At 34.0% G+C, this 22,709-nt stretch overlaps 1 protein-coding gene and 3 long non-coding RNA genes across 4 annotated transcripts in view; 3 read left to right on the top strand and 1 right to left on the bottom strand.

Annotated features, from left to right (window-relative positions):
* Positions 1–22,709, bottom strand: part of LOC109169971 — a 60,974-nt gene that overhangs the window by 4,042 nt on the left and 34,223 nt on the right. The gene's annotated exons all lie outside the window — the stretch shown is intronic.
* LOC109169959 (eIF-2-alpha kinase activator GCN1-like) overlaps positions 11,625–22,709 on the top strand; it is a 64,347-nt gene continuing 53,262 nt past the window's right edge. Inside the window, exons 1-17 of the mRNA XM_019318875.1 lie at positions 11,625–11,818; positions 12,214–12,346; positions 12,455–12,515; positions 12,655–12,781; positions 12,860–13,024; positions 13,311–13,423; positions 13,540–13,758; positions 13,873–13,969; positions 14,060–14,123; positions 14,246–14,386; positions 14,496–14,624; positions 14,760–14,911; positions 15,034–15,171; positions 15,528–15,625; positions 16,130–16,242; positions 16,489–16,620; positions 20,174–20,270. Of these exons, the coding sequence (XP_019174420.1) occupies positions 15,114–15,171; positions 15,528–15,625; positions 16,130–16,242; positions 16,489–16,620; positions 20,174–20,270 (498 nt within the window). The 5' untranslated portion in view covers positions 11,625–11,818; positions 12,214–12,346; positions 12,455–12,515; ... (8 more) ...; positions 14,760–14,911; positions 15,034–15,113. The remainder of the gene's footprint in view (positions 11,819–12,213; positions 12,347–12,454; positions 12,516–12,654; positions 12,782–12,859; positions 13,025–13,310; positions 13,424–13,539; positions 13,759–13,872; positions 13,970–14,059; positions 14,124–14,245; positions 14,387–14,495; positions 14,625–14,759; positions 14,912–15,033; positions 15,172–15,527; positions 15,626–16,129; positions 16,243–16,488; positions 16,621–20,173; positions 20,271–22,709) is intronic.
* Positions 18,432–19,690, top strand: LOC109169973. The gene is made up of 5 exons (XR_002052317.1): positions 18,432–18,450; positions 18,720–18,798; positions 18,947–19,004; positions 19,147–19,523; positions 19,608–19,690. It is a non-coding gene; the product is annotated as an uncharacterized LOC109169973 (long non-coding RNA).
* LOC109169970 lies at positions 20,525–22,005 on the top strand. The gene is made up of 7 exons (XR_002052313.1): positions 20,525–20,640; positions 20,750–20,890; positions 21,020–21,161; positions 21,245–21,358; positions 21,440–21,625; positions 21,736–21,842; positions 21,931–22,005. It is a non-coding gene; the product is annotated as an uncharacterized LOC109169970 (long non-coding RNA).

Genomic DNA, 22,709 nt, shown 5'->3' with positions numbered 1-22,709 from the left:
TTTAACAAAAACTAATTATACTCATGTAGTGACTCTTCCATATGGGATGTCATGAGATCGAGCTTCAGTAGAGGCGGCGTTGACTCCATGTGCTTCAACGGGTTGAGAAAGTGTATATGAACAGATACTACAATGTAATAAGTCAGTAGTTTTCAAAAAAAAAAATCCATAATAATAAAAATAATCATGTGTTTAATTTTACTTACACTTTCTCGATTGAGCAAATCACATTAAATATTCTTCATGCGATTTACAGAATTTACATTGTATATAATATCATGTAATGAGTGTAGTATGTATGTATGTGTTTGTATGTATGTGTGTGTGTCTGTGTATGTATGGTCGTCACTTGAAAGTGCTCTCACGGACATGCATGATGATTTATCATATCTCTGTGGCTTGTATGAAAGGAAATATTGCCCAAGGTTAATATCCACTAAAAGGGTTTGCTATTCCTATTAATTACTACGTTACCCAAAACTGTATTTTAGACTTTTTTTTTAATGGATAATGTGTAATTTTCTAGAAATTAACTCGATATATATATATATATATATATATATATATATATATATATATATATATATATATATATATATATATATATATATATATATATAATTTTCTACTTGAAATTATTAATTATAACTCTTCATCTTTCTACTTGTCTTTAATGTGCTTTTATATATGTCCATGTAATCAAAACACATTTAAAAAAAAAAAAAAAAAAAAAAAAAAAAAAAGTCAGTTGCACTAGAAAAATCACTTATGGCGGAAGCAAGAATTGAATCTGTAACTGTTAGATATATTAAATATAATATATTTAATATAATATATATTAAATATAATATAATATATCTATAATATATATTAAATATAATATATTTATATATTATATTTATATATTGAGAAGAGAGAGAGAGAGGAAAAATAACTCTTTGAATTGATGATTAATGAATGAACAATAGTAACCTATTTATACTAAAAGATAACCACTAATAAAGCTAAAGACTAGGAGTAATGCTCCATGTAAAGCTACAATTAAGGCCACAATCTATGTAGTGATACCATGCATAACCCACCTACTGCATCCATGCATTATTCATAACAAACTAATTTAATACTTGGTTTAACCATTACTAATAATAATAATATTATTATTATTATTATAACATTGCCTCCTTTAAACCAAGTTGGATATATTGGTCATCCCAATTTCCTTCTTCAATTTAAAAAATGTCTTCGTCTTCAAGTTGGATATACTGACTTGTATTTCGTTCTGTGAAGCCACTTGACTCCAATTGACTTCTTTTCAGGAGGTAATTCTGTTAATTCCCGGGTACCATTCTTTTCAATGACACGTATCTCTTCACTCATCGCCTTAAGCCAATGAGTTTTTGTACCAGCCTCCTCAAAGGATAAAGGGTCACAATCTGCAAAAAGAGCAAATTGAACAATATCTTCATCCGACATATCATTATATTGACCCAAAACATAATCCTGCAAGCGAGCTGGTAAGTGGCGCTCGCGTTGTGATCGTCGAACTGACGACTCTGGCTGTGAAGGAGACTGGACATTATCTGGAATCGGTTGCTCTTCAACAATATTTTCAACAACAGGAATAACAACTGAACTTTCATCTTTAGCTAACCAATCCCAGGCACCATATTCATCAAAAGTGACATCACGACTTATAACAACCTTTTTAGTTTCAGGATTGTAGAGTTTATAAGCCTTTGAAGCGTCACTATAACCAATGAATATGCACTTCTCACCTTTATCATCCAATTTCTTTCTCAATGGATCTGGCACATGTGCATATGCCAAACATCCAAAAACCTTAAGATTTCTTATAGAGGGTTTCTTCCCACTCCAAACTTCCTCAGGTGTCATATCACAGACACTCTTAGTTGGACACCTATTCAACACATAGACAGCACAAGCAACAGCTTCTGCCCAAAAAGGTTTAGGCAGATTCTTGGATTTCAACATGCACCTCACCATATCCACGATAGATCTATTCTTCCTCTCAGCCACTCCGTTTTGTTGTGGAATGTATCTAGCTGTCATCTGATGTTGAATACCCTTCTTCTTCAGAAAATCATCACAGGCAATATATTCTGTACCTCTATCAGTTCTCAAGATTTTAATTTCATAACCACTCTGCTTTTCAACAAAAGCCTTAAATTGTTTGAAAATATCACATGCTTCAGACTTTTGCTTCAGAAAATAAACCCATATTTTTCTACTGAAATCATCAATGGCGGAAGCAATAATTGAATCTGTAACTGTTAGATATATTAAATATAATATATTTAATATAATATATATTAAATATAATATAATATATCTATAATATATATTAAATATAATATATTTATATATTATATTTATATATTGAGAAGAGAGAGAGAGAGAGAGAGGAAAAATAACTCTTTGAATTGATGATTAATGAATGAACAATAGTAACCTATTTATACTAAAAGATAACCACTAATAAAGCTAAAGACTAGGAGTAATGCTCCATGTAAAGCTACAATTAAGGCCACAATCTATGTAGTGATACCATGCATAACCCACCTACTGCATCCATGCATTATTCATAACAAACTAATTTAATACTTGGTTTAACCATTACTAATAATAATAATATTATTATTATTATTATTATTATAACATTACCTTAATGTGCGTTTAATATAATGTGGGTTTATATATGTCCCTGTAGTCAAAACAAATAAAAAGAAGAAAAAAAAAAGTTAATTGTACTAGAAAAATCACGTGTGTGGCAGAGGCAAGAATTGAATATGTAACTTTAAAATATATTAATTATATTTCACTCACTTAGTTACCTTTTCGAGACAGGAGATTTAAATTTCAATATGCGACAATATGCGTACTACTCACTATACAGAGTCGCTAGCAGCCACACAGATCGAGTCGCTCTGATCTGCATGAATGCTAGCAGCCACACATTTTCAATGGTAGATCAGCACGCAAAATTTTGATGGAAATATATACGACGACAAATTAATTAAAGCACATGGCAGAACTGTGCGTACTAATAATACAAATTAAATTATTGTACTAATTTACTTTAGAGAAACTTGTTGTATATAATATAACCACAAATCAATTAACTTACCCATGCTTCTTATTATTCACACCAGGCCAGAAACATGCAACTTCTTCTCCAAAACCTTAACACTTCAATTATCGTTATATGTATAGCTATTGCTTTTTATGTAGTTTTTCATTATCTTGCAAACAGTAGCAAGCCACGGCGGAAGCAAAAATCACCGCCGGAAGCCGGTGGAGCGTGGCCTATTCTCGGCCACCTTCACCTTTTCAGAAGCGGCTCTAAACTTCCTCACATAGCCTTAGGAGAATTACAAGTATGGGCCGGCTTTCACTATCCGGATGGGCGTGCAGAGAGTGTTGGTGGTTAGCGACTGGAAATTGGCAAAAGAACTCTCCACTACCCACGACGTTCACATATCTTCTCGCCCAAAGTTTCGAGCCGCAAAACACTTGGGCTACAACGACACTATGCTTGTTTTGGCTCCCTATGGTCCTTATTGGCTTGGGATTCGCAAACTTATTTCCTCATAACTACTCTCCAACCGACGGCTAGAGCAGCTGAAGCACATAAGAGTGTCCGAGATCGAGACCTCTGTAAAGGATCTCTATAAGCTTTGGACGGAAAAGAAAAACTCCGATCCCTCCGGCCGTGTTCCGGTGGAAATGAAGAAGTGGTTCAGAGACTTAACATTCAACGTGCTCCTTAGAATGGTGGTCGGAAAAGGATGCTTTGGCACATTGGCAGTTGGTGAAGAAGAAGAGGGGCGACGTTGCCAAAGGGTAATTAGAGATTTTGTTAAATGTTTTGGGACTTTTGTGCTGGCGGATGCCTTGCCTTTCTTGGGATGGTTAGATATCGGGGGGTATGAGAAAGTCATGAAAGAAGTTGCTAAAGAAATGGATTCTCTTGGTGAAGAATGGTTACAAGAGCATCGCTTCAAGAAAGAGGCGGCTATGGGTGGCGACGAAGAAGAAGATTTCATGGATGCTATGCTGTCACGAATTGAAGAGATTGATCTAAATGGTTGCAGTGCTGACACCGTGGTCAAATCTACTTGCATGGTATATATATATATATATATATATATATATATATATATATATATATATATATATATATATATATGTCTTCTTGATTTATCAAATTATTTTATTCCTGAATATATATCAAATACACAATTTTTTATCAACCATGGGGATGGTTCATTCAACTTTTGTATGTATATCAAGGTTTTGATTGCTGGAGGAGCAGATACGCCCATGGTCATGCTAACATGGACTTTGTCTTTGATAATGAACCATCCCCATGTATTGAAGAGGGCTCAAGAGGAATTAGATATGGTAGTTGGCAAGGAAAGGAAGGTGAGTGAATCAGACATTGATCATTTGATGTAGAACAAATTGCACTTTTAGTCCTGTGAGTATTAGGGTACTGACAATTTGAGTACGTGACTTTCAAAACTTCTAATTTAAACCTTTAACTATGCAATTATTGACAGATTTGGTCCTCCGGCCAATTTTGGCCGGAAAAAACATAAATTAGTTCAAATTATTTTTTGACGAGGGTAAAATTGTCATTTCACCCCCTTCTTCTTCATTCTCCCTTTCTCTTCGTTCTTCTTCTTCTTCGCTCACCGGTTCCTCCACCAATAGTACAACCTAACCAGGTTCCTTCTCCATCTATTAAGACCCCTAATCTACCTTCACCAGCCAATGGGATTAGAACTGGAAGCCCTGTTCCTCACCTGAGCACTCCACCTGGACCTCCCATGTTCTCCCCACCACTTCAACCTGCTGCTGTGCCTTTTCGAACATCTCCAGCCACCTCTTGTTTAATTTAATGAAAATTGTGTATTTCTCTCTAGGCAATTAATCATTCTAAAAAATTGCAGTTTAGTGAATGCTTATCTACTTTATATATAATATGGAGTAATTTTTTTTCCCTAGTAAATGTGCTGGATATGAATCTTGTTACTTTATGTTTTCTTTCTTATATGATTATCTCTTCTTATTCAGGTATTGAAACAGAAGAAACTAGCAAATGTTCTGAGTTTAGGGTTTGGTGCATTAGTTTCCCCAGGCAGGGAGGTATCCTTAGGTCCTCAAATAATTCAGCGTGATCCCATTCGCTGTCATAATTGTGGGGCCTATGCCAACCTTTATTGCAATATTTTACCTGGTTCTGGTCAGTGGCAGTGTGTAATTTGTCGTAATCTGAATGCAAGTGAAGGTCGGTATTTGGCTTCTAGCAAGGAGGAGCTTCGCAATCTGCCAGAACTGTCATCACCGTTAGTTGATTATGTCCAAACTGAGAATAAAATACCTGGTTTTTTCCCAGTCTCAAATACTAGAGTGTCCGCACCAATTATTCTTGTTATAGATGAGTGTTTAGATGAACCACACCTGCAGCATCTACAAAGCTCCTTGCACGCTTTTGTAGATTCACTACCCCCAACAACAAGGGAGATAGAACCGGTGAGCGAAGAAGAAGAAGAACGAAGAAGAAAGGGAGAATGAAGAAGAAGGGAGTGAAATGACAATTTTATCCTCGTCAAAAAATAATTTGAACCAATTTATATTTTTCTGGTCAAAATTGGCCGGCAATTTTGGCCGGAGGACCAAATCTACCAATAATTGCATAGTTAAAGGTTTAAATTGGGAGTTTTGAAAGTCACGTACTCAAATTGTCAGTACCCTAATACTCACAGGACCAAAAGTGCAATTTGTTCTTTGATGTATCTTCGAGCTATTGTCAAAGATTGCACCATTATGTCTGATTTTCATGTTCCAAAAGACACTTGGCTATTCTTCAATGTGTGGAAACTTCAACGAGATCCACAAGTTTGGTCTAGCCCTCTTGAATTCAAACCTGAGAGATTTATCAATTGCAATAAGGAGATTGATGTTTTGGGACGGGATTTCGAGTTGATTCCATTTGGTACTGGTAGAAGAATATGCCTAGGAACAACTAGTGCTCTTCAGATTTTACACTTGGTCTTGGCTAATTTGTTACATTCTTTTGGGCTCTCAAATGTCTCTAATAAAGCAATTGATATGACTGAGACGGCTGGACTAAACAACCTCAAACGCACACATCTTGAAATTTATATAGCTCCACGCATCTCCCCTGGAGCGTTATGCCATGGAACCGTGTTCACCATTCATGGTGAACACGGTTCCAACGGTGTTAGTACACCGTTATCTTTTTTTTTTTCTTAATTAATTGTGTGACTTTTCTTCTTCATTTTCACATTTTGCGGTTTCACTTTAATTTGAGGTGAATAATAATTTCGGACATTCATAAATTATGAATTCATGCCTGCACATTCACTTTGGAACCATGCCTACACATTCCCGTCCGAAATCACGGACATTCATAAATTATGAATCCATGCCTGCACATTCACTTTGGAACCATGCCTACACATTCACTTTGGAACCATGAGATTATGAATTTTCAGTTATGAGATTATGAATTTTCAGTTATGAGATTATGAATTTTCAGTTATGAGGTTATGAATTTTCTGTTATGCGATTATGAATTTTCTTTTATGCGATTATGAATTTTCTGTTATGAGATTATGAATTTTCATAACATTCATAATCTCATAACAGAAAATTCATAATTTGATCAACGCGCGCCGTTAACTCCACATCCGTGATTTTTTTTTTTGTCTAAAAACGACGTCGTTTGGCCTTGTGTTCACCATTCTCGGTGAACACGTTTCCAGTACATAATTCTTGGGCTTATAGAATCACATGTGCATAAAGAATATATCATATAATCATATAAAAAATGTGTTCAATTAGAGTTTAAATTTACTCCTACAAAATTTGAAATTTACTTTCTAAATGTAATTATCTTAGTTATTATTCGTATTGTGAAAATTATAATATAGATGAAATACAATTAAGAATAAATCAATGTAATTATGTAAATTCTCTTATAAGTTTATTTGAATATGTACATAATTAGAGATTATATTAACCATACAAAATTTTAATTTTAATTTTAATTGTAATTTTGTCTATACAAATAATAAATACTTGACCAATGGAAGCTCAAAAATATTATTATATTAAACAATTTAAAATATTTGTATTTTTTCTATTTTTTAATTTATATTTATAATAACATAATTTTTTCCCGTGCATCGTGCGGTGAATTACTAGTTACCTTATATAACTTGGAGATAAAAAATAAAAAATAAAAAGGATCGGAGTTTTTAATGAACAAGGACATAATATATATTTGTGCTCTGCAAAGAATTATGAAACCAGTTGATGGTGTTTAGGAATCAGTATAAATATGTATATGCTTTAGTGAAACAAAGATGATTTAAATTATTTACATACCACATACATACTACATCTATATGGACTCCTAACGGATAAGTATTCTTCCTGCGATTTACATAATTTACATTGTATATAACATCATGTAATTTGTGTAGTTTTCTTGTCACATAAAAAAACATTAATTATTCAATTATAATAATTATACTAAATTATGATAGGATAGTTATACATTTCTTTTAAATAAAATAAATTTACTTATTACATTTATGATTTATTCTTTTATCCAAATTTTTTTCTTTTTTGTTTTCTATGAAAAACAATAATTGATGAAATATTGATGGGGTGTTTGAAAACTAGATTATAAAACAAAGTAAGTAATCCTAAAAAAAAAAAAAAAAAAAAAAAAAAAAAAAACCAAAGTAAGGATATACGACATCTACTATTAGCCCAAGAGAGTTAGGCCTATAATGGGTAGAAAAAATGGCGGTAACATTAATTAATTAAATGAGTGACTCAGATTGATCAGATTTTAATTTTTCCTTAAAATTTCCTAATTTATCCTTAATGAATATGATTTTCCGTTAACTTTTCCGATAAATATTATCTTTTCCGTTAGTTCACCCTTAACTTACTCATTAATTTCAATAAGAAAGGTCTTAGGTTCGAACCCCATCCCAATCAAAGTTGGCATAATTAGTACTCTATTTTACTCTTATTAAATTAAATATAATAATTTAGTAGTTACAACAAAAAATAATACATATACATTTCTTTAATTTAGAATTTTGTGTCTACAATGTCTTTTTTAAAAAAAAAATTATTCATTATCAATAAATAAGAGAAATAATTTCATTAGTTCTATTGTCTTTATTTTCTCCAATATAAAAATTCTTTACATTCAAATTCATCAATTGATTATATTCGCTACATTATCCCTACAATGTCTTTATTAAAAAAAATATTCATTATCAATAAATTAGTTAAGAGAAAAAATTTTATTAGTTATATTGTCTTTATATTTCTCCAATGTAAAAATTCTCTACATTTAAATTCATCAATTTATATATATATATACTAATAAGAGCCCAAGAGAGTTAGGCCTATAATGGGTACAAAAAATGGCGGTCAAATTTTTTAATCAAATGAATGGCTCAGATTGATCAGATTTTAATTTTTCCTTAAGATTTACTAATTTATCCTTAATGAATATGATTATCCGTTAACTTTTCCGTTAAATATTATATTTTTCGTTACTTTCTGTTAGTTCACCGTTAACTTACTCATTGATTTCAATAAGAAAGGTCTTAGGTTCGAATCTCATCCTAATGAAAGTTGGCATAATTAGTACTCTACTTTAGTCTTATTAAATTATATTAAATAATAATTTAGTAGATACAACAAAAAAATACATATACATTTCTTTAATTTAGAATTATGTGTCTACAATGTCGTTATTCAAAAAAAAAATTATTCATTATCAATAAATTAAATAAGAGAAATAATTTATTAGTTATATTGTCTTTATTTTTCTCCAATATAAAAATTCTTTACATTCAAATTCATCAATTGATTATATTCGCTACATTGTCCATACAATGTCTTTACTAAAAAAAAATAAATTATTCATTATCAATAAATTAATTAAGAGACATAATTTTATTAGTTCTATTGTCTTTATATTTCTCCAAGTAAAAATTATTTACATTCAAATTTCAAATTCATCAATTGATTATATTCACTACATTGCCTATTGTTTTTTAAAGAAAAATATAATTAATAAAGCCAATTATATTAACTACTTGAGTGATTGTTGACAAATAGAGTATTCAAATCACACAACAAATTGAAGTGAGAACTACCTCGCAATGTCCTTATTTGAGAATCAGGAGTTAACAGTTAGCGTTCGGATTATATTAGCGGGTTTGACCAGCGAATTATATCAACGGTTGGTAAAAAGATATTTGAAAAAATAAGTTGTTGTTTAGATTAACATGTAAAATGACCTAAAGCTATACATATATTTAATAATAATAATAATAATAATAATAATAATAATAATAATAATAATAATAATAATAATAATAGTTTAAAAAATATATATATATATAATTAAGCCAATCATATTAACTACTTGAGGGATTTATTGACAAAAAGAGTATTCAAATCACACAACAAATTGAAGTAGGAAACTACCTCGCAATGTCCTTGTTTGGCAATCACCAGTTAACTTTTCAATATTAGTATATATTTAATATTTTATGTCATAATTTTAATTTACTTTCCCTTATGTCCCCGTATTTGGTTTCAACCATACCTATACAATTATTTTATTGACAATTATAATCAATCTTGACTATATTATCTTGCATTTGTAAACTTAGAATTGCCTATTTAAATACGTAAATTTAACATTCAATTATCTATGCACGGAAATTCTAATATAATCTTACCTTGATATACTTTAAAGTACTTATTTAAAAAAAAAAAAATTGGGCATTATCCCAATCGCGCAATGCGCGTAAAAAACTAGTACCAAATACAGAGTAACTTTAAGTCGTTTTTTTTTTTTTTTTTTTTTTTTTTTTTTTTTTTGGGAGTTAATTACTGAAATGATTCCTAGACTATAACGAAATTATCAATTTGGTATGATCTTTGACTATTTTTTATTAATTAATTAAGTCTCTTAGCTTTAAAAATTTTAACTAATTTGGTCATTCGTTTGTTTGACCGTTAGTCAACAATTAATTTGGGATCAAATTGGTAATTTCGCTATAGTCAAGAGACCATTTTGGTAATTAACTTTAAGGTTAGCAATTCGATTTAGTTTTCTCGAACCGAAGCATACCAAACCGAACGAATTAGTTTGGTTCGGTAATATACTGAACAATCGAATGGTATTAGATTCTTGTATATCGAGCGGTTCGATAAAAAATCGATCCGAATTGTTCAGTAAAAAATTGAACTGAACCGAATATCGTTTGAATTTTTTTTAAATAATAATAATAATAATAATAATAATAAATAAATAAATAAATAAATAAATAAAAAGTAAATCCAAGTCCATTGCTGCTTGCTCTGCCGTTCAGCTCATATTCTCATGGGTATCTCTCGTAAATGTTTTATTTGATTTATTTATGATTTGTTATCAAAAGTTCTATATTATGTGTTATGGTGTTTACATAGTCCATATCGAAAGTCTAATATATAACAAAATAGCAATCCAAAATTCTAACGGTATTTGGTTCGGTTCAAGTTTTTACCGAACCGTTCGGTATACAAGAATCTATTACCGTTCGGTTGTTTGGTATATTACCGAATCTAACTAGTTTGGTACGGTTCGGTTCGAGAAAACTGAACCGAATTGCCCGCCCTTTAAGTTAATTACCAAAATGGTCCATTGACTATAACGAATTACCAATTTGGTCCAAAATTAACAGTTGACTAACGGTCAAACAAACGAAAGACCAAATTGGTTAAGATTTAAAATTAAGAGACTTAATTGGTAAAAAATAGTCAAGGACCAAATTGCTAATTTCGCATAGTGAAGGGACCATTTCGTTAATTAATTTTTTTTTTTTTTTTTTTTTTTAAAAGGGCGTTTGGTTCAGGTTATATTATATAACCAAGGGAATGTGACATTCCCGAGCTTACATTCCTATGTTTGGTTCATTTTCTCTGAGGGAATATAACATTCCCAGGGAATGTAACATTCCCTCCACATAGGATTTTGAAGGGAATGTGATTCCCTTCATTTTGTTAGGTAATGTAAGATAACCTTGCATATTTATGAATTTTGTCATTTTAATTCTAATTATTTAAAGATATATATTTTATGTTAGCTTATTATTATTATTAATATGATACCGTTATCTTATTTATTTAATTTAATGATTAAATTTATTAAAATATATGAAAATATGTTAAGGATATTAGATATATATATATATATATATATATATATATATATATATATATATAAAGATAACCCTAAACCAAACATGATAATATTACATACCTCAATTTTAACCAAACACGGGAATCTAACATTCCCAGTAATCTAACATTCCTAGCAATCTAACATTCCCTAAGGTAATCTAACATTCCGTGAACCAAACGGCCCCTAAGTCGGTGGAGTATGCTGCATGCCCCCAACGTACATTTTGGCCGTATTTTTTTTTTTTTTTGAAAACCCCAACGTACACTTGTTAACTCTTTTATATAGATACCTCCCCCGATCACAATTTCATCATCCTCCTTGCCTCCTTGGTTTCTTCAATGCAATCGTATATCAAGAGAAGCAAGACAAGACGCAGAAATGGAGCCCTACAAGATCCCGCCGGGAAGGCGCTGTGCACAACCTCATCTTCCACCAACACCGCCGATGATGCTACTGCGAAAGACTGCTGCGATCTCCCCGCTTTCGCCGACCCGTCAATGCGTACGTGTTATTTGGGTTTTAAATTTTACAACCGCCACGATTGTCGAAATTTGGTTGTCTCTAAAACCCTAGATTTCCTTAATGAATTTGAGCTTGATGTGTTTACCCTATAGGGTATAGGGTATAGGGTATAGGGTATAGGGTTTAGGGTTTAGGGTTTAGGGTTGAAAACCATTTGCAAATGTGTATTTTCTTACATTTCTGCCTGGGCACCTTTCCTGATTTTTAAATGTATTGGATGGATGCTTCTTTCAGTGTCAGAAGTGCTGTGCTGCCTCATATCCTTCCCAAGCTTGTCCACCTTCCTCATTCATAAGTATTGTGTCTGTTTCTTATAGCTTTTTGTATAGTAGTATTTCTTTATTATTCACGATGATCTTTGGTTTTATATCCAGTGCCTTCAATGCACGTGCTTTGGAGCTTTAGCAGAGGTTGCTGGACCTGGTCTTGATGTCCCCCTTGGTACCATCCTTCCTGCTTTACTCACTGCAATGGGCTATACTGATATGCCGCAATGCTATTTACTTGGTTTTCTCTTTCACATCATTTAAATTTGAGTCATTGCTTAAGTTGATTTGTGTTTTTCTTTTTTCATTGCATAATTTGCACGTGTCATGCTTTCACTATGAAATATAGGAGGTTCAAAGTCTCGCCAAGAAAGCAGCAGAAACTGTTGTCACTGTAATTGACGAGGAAGGTATCGAGTCTTTGCTGTAGGGGCTTCTTAAAGGAGTTGGAGATATTCAGGCATGGTTTATTGTTTTGCATAATGATAATGTGGCTTTCTTTTCTTTGTATTCCATTTTTTTGCTAACACTATTTAATTTTTCTTCCAGGCTTCAATCAGACAAAGTTCTGCATACTTAACTGGATATTTATTCAAAACCAGTGATCTATATCTTGTTGATGGGGCTCTAAACCCTGATTATTTTACTAAGTGATTCAGATTCAGTCACCGTGACGGTATTATTTTGATTCATTGCATGACATTTATACAATGCACTTCAATGTACTAGTTTATCTTTCCGTGCTCTTTTACAGGTTGCTTGGGAAGCATTGTCTAGTGTGATAAGTTCAGCTCCTAAAGAAGTTCTTCCTTCGTATATAAAGTTGGTTCGTGATGTATACAAATATAGAGGACCAGTTCTAATACCTGGTTTTTGCCTCCGGAAAGCTCTTCAACCTGTGCTTCCTATTTTCCTCTAGGTATTCCTGCTTATCTTTTGTTTATGAACTTAAAAAAGTTTACATTGAAAAAATCTCGTCAGTTTCTAATATTTAATAATTATAGTGCAGAAATCCTTCCGAGAATTATTATATGTAAGAAACTAAGTATAATCTATTAATCATACATCAAGATTGTTTCTATTATTGCTGTTGTCGTTTTTGGAATCAGTTTCGCATTGTTACAAGCATTGGTAACAAGTATTAGGATTGCAAGATTGTTGAGCTTTGATTGCATGGTTATGTGAATTTCCTTTATTATCTGTAGGGTCTTATAAGTGGATCTGCTGAATTAAGAGAGCAAGCAGCTTTGGGCCTTGGAGAGTTAATTGAAGTGACAAGTGAGCAAGCATTAAAGGAGTTTGTCATTCCAATCACAGGGTATGAGCTGTTACTATAGTTCTACACATTGCTAGTTTTGACTATGAGACTATTAAGAGGATTGCAACCAACAAAATGCTATACGTAATCATTACGTTGCCTATTTATGTATGCAGTGAACTATGCCCTTTATTAGTGTGTCAACTATCAAACAGTCCTCTACTTGTCTGAACCTTTGGGTCACCAGTGTAAGGCCATTCTAGATTGCTTGGGCAAGTTCAAAGTGCAATTCTCTCAACTTTGAGCATCATAATATGGAAGGGTGGGTTGGCCCTAAATCCTTTTCTTCCCCAGCTTCAAACAACATTTGTTAAGTGTTTGCAGGATATTACATGGTTAGATTTTAATACTTATGGTTTTTCAGTTCTTTTGGAGACTCGTTTATTCTGTTATGTTCAGTACTACGATGCATGTATATTCCTAGCCCATGCTATGCAAGTTGTTTGCAGGACTGTTCGATCAAGTGCTGCTCTTGCCCTTGGTAAACTAAGTGCACTCACAACTAGGATTGATCCTTTGGTTGGTGATCTTCTATCTGCTTTACAGGTGAAGTACTTCATCTTATGTTTGTTTTCCCCCCCCTCTTTCTTTGGTTTTAACCTTCAAAATCTAATGTTGTGGTGATATGGGCAGCAGTTTTGGAATTCGTGAGGCTATTTTGACTGCTTTGAAAGGAGTGATCAAACATGCTGCCAAAAGTGTGAGCGGTGCTTCTAGAACACTTTTAGTAACATAGTTTCTCTCTATCATTCAAAAAAAAAAACTCTGTTTGTGGCCTTCTTTTCCTGTGAAATAGCTTCTAAATTTTTTTCTTATCGACAGATTGCTGATGCTCTTTATTATAACCCTTCATTTACGCCGAGCATACTGCAAACGCTTGGTGTTGCTACAGAGATCTTCAATCTTTGGTTCCATATGCTACAACAAACCAAAAAAAGTGGAGCTCGGGCTAATTCTAAAAATGTAGCAATATGTTGGTCTTGTAGTTCTTGTGGAGAGATTTAAAAGGCATAAGAAAAACAAAGCTAAGAAAAGTGATTGGTTTCTAATTCTTGGCATGTTGGTATTGCAGGGAGCATGAGAAGAAGGTTTGCTGCTTGGGCTTGACATCATTGCTTGGGATCAAATGCCAGCAGCAGCCTTAGAGGGCATTTTTAAGGCCATTCTTGACCTCCCTGTAAGCACAAGGAGCAACTTTCTGGTAAGTAACCATTTTTTTTCTTTTCTATGTTTTTCCCATACTGGTTTTTCTATTTGTTTTCATTTGCACTTTAGATGGTATATTCTGATTATTCTCTTAATGTTTGATATCATTTTCTACCTTCTATATCTTCAGAAGCTGCAAAGGCAGAGGAAGCTGAAGATGAGGTTGAGATGGATGGATTTCGAAGTGATGATGACGACGATGAGTCTGATAGAGAAATGGCAGATGATGACGAGGATGGAGATGAAGCTGACAGCCTAAAGCTCCAAAAGTTGGCAGCAAAGGTAACAGAATTAAGAGACATTGTATCATACCCATCTAAGCATCTTGTTCCTGCTTGTTTTCTGTTCATTTCCTTTGTGAAATTAACATCCATCTCTATATGCTGAAACTTTGTGGTTTTCAGGCGAGTGCTTTCCGCTCCAATGATGCTCCAATGATGACGTGGATGAGTCATCTGATGATGATTTTTGTGATGATGAAGAGATGCAATCAGCCATTGATGAGGCGGATCCTTTTGTTTTCTTTGTTGATTCTGTCAAAGGTATCCCTGCCTATTTCATCCTTTTGGGTTATTTAGTTTTTGCTATACTGTGTGATAAAATGTTTTGACCTTGTCCTTTGCTGAAAAACTAAAACCACAGCAGGTTTCCTTTTATTTGGTTCAAGTACTACTAATAGGTATATGATTTCAAGTGTGCTCTTTAGTTTAAAAAGAATTTTCAAGTGTGCTCTTTAGTTTAAAAATGATTTTCAAGTGTACTCTTTAGTTTAAAAATCATTTTGAAATGTGCTCTAGTTTTAAAATAATTTTCAAGTGTGCTCTTTAGTTTAAAAATGATTGTATATCCGTGATGCTGGTTTTTGTGATGACAATATTTGTGCTGGTTGGATCGTCAGACAAAGGATATCATTGGCTTTACATTCATTCTGTGGCTGATGTGCTTGGAACCAAAGATCTTCCTGTTGTTATGACTATCCTAATATCACGAACGCTGGTAATATTTTATTTTGTTGTTATATACAAGGTTTACATGTTTGCTATGGAGTTGGCATCTTAATGTGCTCCTTCCTGTTGAACGGGCTATGTATTATAATTACATGCTTTAAGCTTGTTCTTTATGCTTACCGCTCTCTCTCTCTCTCTCTCTCTCTCTCTTTGAAATACTATGAGAAATCTGGTTGATTCATTTAAGTTTATAGGTGTCAATATTCTTTTTTAGGCTTACTTCATTTATTTTTTGCCCTAAAAAGAATCTCTTCATTTGTATACCAAATTTTCTAATATTTAATAATTATAGCAGAGAAATTCTTCCAAGAATTATTATATGTAAGGAACTAAGTATAATTTATTAATTATACATAAAGATTGTTTTTATTATTGCTGTTGTCGTTTTTGGAATCTGTTTCGCATTATTACAAGCATTGGTAACAAGTATTAAGAGTGCAAGATTGTTGAGCTCTGATTGCATGGTTATGTGAATTTCCTTTATTATCTGCAGGGTCTTATAATTGGATCTGCTGAATTAAGAGAGAAAGCAGGTTTGGGCTGTGGAGGGTTAATTGAAGTGACAAGTGAGCAAGCATTAAAGGAGTTTTTCATTCCAATCACAGGGTATGATCCGTTACTATAGTTCTACAGATTGCTAGTTTTGACCAGAGACTATTAAAAGGATTGCAACCAACAAAATAAGCTATACGTAGACATTACGTTGCCTATTTATAGTATGCAGTGAACTATGCCCTTTATTAGTGCATCAACTATAAAACAGTCCTCTAATTGTCTGAACTTTTGGCTAACCAGTGTAAGGCCATTCTACATTGCTTGTTCATGAATTGTTATTCATATAATAGGGGACAGGTTCCCATGGCAAGTTAAAAGTGCAATTCTCGCAACTTTGAGCATCATAATACGGAAGGGTGGGTTGGCCCTAAAGCCTTTTCTTCCCCAGCTTCAAACAACATTTGATAAGTGTTTGCAGGATAATACAAGGTTAGCTTTTAATTCTTATGGTTTTTGGGTTCTTTTTTAGACTCGTTTATTTTGTTAGGTTCGGTACTACGATGTATATTCCTAGCTCATGCTATGCAAGTTGCTTGCAGGACTGTTCGATCAAGTGCTGCTCTTGCCCTTGGTAAACATAGTGCACTCACATCTAGGATTGATCCTTTGGTGTTGGTGATCTTTTATCTGCTTTACAGGTGGCATACTTCATCTTATGTTTTTTTTTCTTCTCTTTTCTTTGGTTTTAACCTTCAAAATCTAATATTGTGGTCATATGGGCAGCAGTATTCAGATGTTGGAATTCGTGATGCTATTTTGACTGCTTTGAAAGGAGTGATTAAACATGCTGGCAAAAGTGTGAGCAGTGCTTCTAGAACACTTCTAGTAACATAGTTTCTCTTATTAAAAATAAAAATACTAGGTGGTTGTATTTTTTTTTTTTTTAAAAGTAGGAAGGAAATACTTCAAAATAATATACTGTTCCAGACGGCGGGCAAAACAGAAAAGCTTCTCTTTTTCGCTAAATGCCAGACTGAATCAACCCAGTCTTGTGTCTTGGATCCAGTGGTTCTATCAAAATGGTAATTTCAAGCATTGCCATTTGGGTGTTCTCTCGATTCATTTTTCTGGCGAATTGGTTGATGGTTTGGTTTGGGCTTGAAATGGGCAGATTTGATTCATTCTGCTTAAAAACTGGCAAGGATAGACTCATTTGGCCAAGTATTTCACCCCCCTCAAGGAATCCGAGAAGCACAAAGTCGAAAACATGTTCTTGCTATGATATCTCGATACATTTGTGTCATTAAGGCTGAGTTTTAACATTCGATCTGGTTCTGGATGTTCATCGGTTGATCGTGAATAGAGACCCCAAATTCACCAACATTGTGGAGCTGGGAGTGTTATAACTTTTTTTTTTTTCAGAAATCGTTCTATTGCCTCATATAAAACTTTTCATGCAATGATAAGATCTGTGCTGTGTGTTCTATTCCTTTCATAGTTAAGAGGCCATTGATTCCTTAAACTGTACTGCCAAAGATGCTCTGATTGAATACCGACTCTGTTGATTGTGGTGAAGAGCGGAATGTGAAGGAAATAGTTAATTGTTTCTCACCTGTTAGTTCTCTTCCACAGTTCTACTAACTAATCCAAGAAGGAGATGAGATAAAACATACTGTTAATCCCCGAGGGTGTCGTTTTGAAGACACTTCTACAGAGTTTGAGAGTGAATTCTTTGGTCCTGCGGGATTGTAATGGCTTGTAGTTGATGCTTTCCTTGTCAGTTCCTAGAACCCAAGATAATCTATTAATCTACAGGCGGTATGCTGGGCTATTTTTCTCGCTCTGTGTTGATATGACGGACAACGAGTTGGCTTATTTGGAGTGCATCCACTTGTTTGTGGAGATACTGGATCACTTCTTTAGTAATGTCTGCGAGTTAGATTTGGTTTTTTACTTTCGCAAGGTATGGTTTGTCAGTCTTTCTCATTGTGAATCTCTGTATTTTCTTTTGCTTCTAGTGCATTTACCTTGTGTATGCTGCATTGTTTTCCTATGAAGGTATATCTAATCTTAGATGAATTCGTTCTCACTGGGGAGCTCCATGAAACAAGTAAGAAGGTGAGAGTAATCGCATGAAGAAGGATTTTTCTCGCGCCTTATCCTTCTTCTGGTGAAATGTATTTTGCATTGATTTTGCAGAAAAAATGGATGTTTGATTTCTTCTGGTACTGCAGGCTATCATAGAGAGGTTGAATGAATTGGAGAAGTTGGAGTAAAGATTGATGATCCATGATGGCCAACCTTCATCCATGTTCCAAAGTATGCACCTTTTTCATTTGCTCCCCTTTGATCTTTCTAAACATTTAGGATTATGCCTGCTTCTGTTTGAGACTTTGAATCTCTAGAATTTCTTTCGATTTTATGAGTGTTCATGTCATAGGATTGAAGAAGACATTGTGATTGCTGGGGTCATTTCCTCCCCCTATTCATGATTCTGTTTGCTTCTGAACTTTAGATAGAGAGTGCTTTCATGTGAGAGTGCTTTATATCCAATGCCTTCAATGCACATGCTTTGGGATCTTTTGCAGAGGTTGCTGGACCTGGTCTTGATGCCCCATTGGTACCATCCTTCCTGCTTTACTCACTGCAATGGGCTATACTGATATGGTAGGAACCTAATTTTTATGCCATAATGCCATTACTTGGTTTCGTCTTTCACATCATTTAAATTTGAGTCATTGCTTAAGTTGAATTGTGTTTTTTTTTTCATTGCATAATTTGCATGTGTCATGCTTTCACCTTGAAAATATTGGAGGTTCAAAGTCTCGCCAAGAAAGCAGCAGAAACTGTTGTCACCGTAATTGACGAGGAAGGTATCAAGTCTTTGCTTTCGGGGCTTCTCAAAGGAGATGGAGATATTCGGGCATGATTTATTGTTTTGAATAATGATAATGTGACTTTCTTTTCTTTGTTTTGCATTTTTTAGCTAACACTATTTAAGTTTTATTCTTCCAGGCTTCAGTCAGACAAAGTTCTGCATACTTTATTGGATATTTATTCAAAACCAGTGATCTATATCTTGTTGTTGAGGCTCCAAATGTGATATCCACCCTGATTATTTTACTAAGTGAATCAGATTAATCTACCGTGACAGTTATTTTGATTCATTGTATGATACAATGCATTTCAATGTACTAGTTTATCTTCCCATGCTCTTTTACAGGTTGCTTTGGAAGCATTTTCTAGTGTGATAAATTCAGTTCCTGAAGAAGTTCTTCCTTCATATATAGAGTTGGTTCGTGATGTATAGAAACATGCAGGGAGGACCAGTTCTAATTCCTGGTTTTTCCCTCTGGAAAGCTCTTCAACCTGTGCTTCCTATTTTCCTCCAGGTATTCTTGCTTATCTTTTGTTTGTGAACTTAATGTTTACATTGAAAGAATCTCTTAATATTTAATGGTTTTATAATAATTAAGAAAGCAAGCAGCTTTGGGCCTTGGAGAGTAAATTGAAGTGACAAGTGAGCAAGCATTAAAGGAGTTTGTCATTCCAATCACAGGGTATGAGCTGTTACTATAGTTCTACACATTGCAAGTTCTGACTATGAGACTATTAAAAGGATTGCAACCAACAACATAAGCTATACGTAGTCATTACGTTTCCTATTTATGGTATGTAGTGAACTATTCTCTTTATTAGTGTGTCAACTATCAAACAGTCCTCTACTTGTCTGAACCTTTGGGTCACCAGTGTAACGCCATTCTAGATTGCTTGTTCATGAATTGTTATTTGGTGTACGCCATTGATTCGTATAAATAGGGGACAGATTCCCATGGCAAGTTAAAAGTTCAATTCTCTCAACTTTGAGCATCATAATATGGATGGGTGGGTTGGCCATAAAGCCTTTTCTTCCCCAACTTCAAACAACATTTGTTAAGTGTTAGCAGGATATTACAGTTCTTTTTGAGACTCGTTTATTCTGTTATGTTCGGTACTACGATGTATGTATATTCCTAGCTAATGTTATGTATGTTGTTTGCAGGACTGTTCGATCAAGTGCTGCTATTGCCCTTGGTAAACTAAGTGCACTCACAAATAGGATTGATCCTTTGGTTGGTGATCTTTTATCTGCTTTACAGGTGACATACTTCATCTTATGTTTTTTTTTTTCTTCTATTTTCTTTGGTTTTAACCTTCAAAGTCCTATATTGTGGTGATATGGGCAGCAGGCTTCAGATTTTGGAATTCGTGAGGCTATTTTGATTGCTTTCAAAGGAGTGATAAAACATGCTGGCTAAAGTGTGAGCAGTGCTTCTAGAACACGTGTAGTAACATAGTTTCTCTCTATCATTCTAAATTTGTTTCTTATAGACAGATTGCTGATGTTCTTTACTATAACCCTTCATTTACGCTGAGCATACTGCTTGGTGTTGCTACAGAGATCTTCAATCTTTGGTTCCATATGCTACAACAAACTAAAAAAAGTGAAGCTCGGGCTAATTCTAAAAGGTAGCAATATGTTGGTCTTGTAGTTCTTGTGGAGAGATGTAAAAGGCATAAGAAAAACAAAGCTAAGGAAAGTGATGGGTTTCTAATTCTTACCATGTTGGTATTGCAGGGAGCATGAGAAGAAGGTTTGCTGCTTGGGCTTGACATCATTGCTCAGTCTTCCTGCTGATCAAATGCAAGCAGCACAACCTTAGAGGGCATTTTTATGGCCATTCTTGACCTCCTTGTATGCACAACGAGCAACTTGCTGGTAAGTAACTATTTTAATTTTTTTTTTCCTATGTTCTTCCCATACTGGTTTTTCTATTTGTTTCATTTGCACTTTAGATGGTATATTCTCTTAATGTTTGATATCATTTTCTACCTTCTCAATCTTCAGAAGCTGCAAAGGCAGAGGAAGCTAAATATGAAGTTGAGATGGATGGATTTCAAAGTGATGATGACGACGATGAGTCTGATATAGAAATGGCAGATGATGATGAGGATGGAGATGAAGCTATGATCCGAGGATAAGCAGAAAGGTTAGTATGCATTTTTATGTCTTGCATTTCATTTGTGGACATTAATTTCTGAATCTAATACATGGTGAAAATCTCCATTTCAGATTTATGTTCGAGAACGAGCAGCCCCATTTATTTCAATGGCAGAAATGATGAGGATGTTTGAATCTAGTACAAGTCAGATGTCAATGCCACACGTGAATTGTTCCATGTCACATGTAAATACAAATAACTTGCTTAAAAGTTTTATTGTTTTTCTAGTACGTTTTCTTTACTAAAGTCTCTTGTTTTCTTTGCAGTGGCTATGTCGACCAACGGCTATTGAAAATATCAGTTGCATCCTTGCTGGAGGCTTCGTCTCTTCTCTCTATGGATCTTGGTATTCACTGATTTAGTTTTGAGAGTTTACGGAAGGGTGGGTTGGCCCTACCTTTTCTTCCCCAGCTTCAAACAACATTTGATAAGTGTTTGCAGGATAATACAAGGTTAGCTTTTAATTCTTATGGTTTTTGGGTTCTTTTTTAGACTCATTTATTTTGTTAGGTTCGGTACTACGATGTATATTCCTAGCTCATGCTATGCAAGTTGCTTGCAGGACTGTTCGATCAAGTGCTGCTCTTGCCCTTGGTAAACATAGTGCACTCACATCTAGGATTGATCCTTTGGTGTTGGTGATCTTTTATCTGCTTTGCCACTTTACAGGTGGCATACTTCATCTTATGTTTTTTTTTCTTCTCTTTTCTTTGGTTTTAACCTTCAAAATCTAATATTGTGGTCATATGGGCAGCAGTATTCAGATGTTGGAATTCGTGATGCTATTTTGACTGCTTTGAAAGGAGTGATTAAACATGCTGGCAAAAGTGTGAGCAGTGCTTCTAGAACACTTCTAGTAACTTAGTTTCTCTCATTAAAAATAAAAATACTAGGTGGTTGTATTTTTTTTTAAAAAGTAGGAAGGAAATACTTCAAAATAATATACTGTTCCAGACGGCGGGCAAAACAGAAAAGCTTCTCTTTTTCGCTAAATGCCAGACTGAATCAACCCAGTCTTGTGTCTTGGATCCAGTGGTTCTATCAAAATGGTAATTTCAAGCATTGCCATTTGGGTGTTCTCTCGATTCATTTTTCTGGCGAATTGGTTGATGGTTTGGTTTGGGCTTGAAATGGGCAGATTTGATTCATTCTGCTTAAAAACTGGCAAGGATAGACTCATTTGGCCAAGTATTACACCCCCCTCATGGAATCCGAGAAGCACAAAGTCGAAAACATGTTCTTGCTATGATATCTCGATACATTTGTGTCATTAATGCTGAATTTTAACATTGGATCTGGTTCTGGAGGTTCATCGTTTGGTCTTGAATCGAGACCCCAAATTCACCAACTTTGTGGAGCTGAGAGTGTTAGAACTTTTTTTTTTGCACAAATCGTTCTATTGCCTCATATAAAACTTTTCATGCAATGATAAGATCTGTGCTCTGTTGATTGTGGTGAAGAGCGGAATGTGAAGGAAATAGTTAATTGTTTCTCACCTGCTAGTTCTCTTCCACAGTTCTACTAACTAATCCAAGA

This window comes from Ipomoea nil, unplaced genomic scaffold, assembly GCF_001879475.1.
Source record: "Ipomoea nil cultivar Tokyo-kokei standard unplaced genomic scaffold, Asagao_1.1 scaffold3321, whole genome shotgun sequence".
NCBI lineage: Eukaryota > Viridiplantae > Streptophyta > Magnoliopsida > Solanales > Convolvulaceae > Ipomoea > Ipomoea nil.
This window is presented reverse-complemented; position numbering and strand designations above follow the sequence as displayed.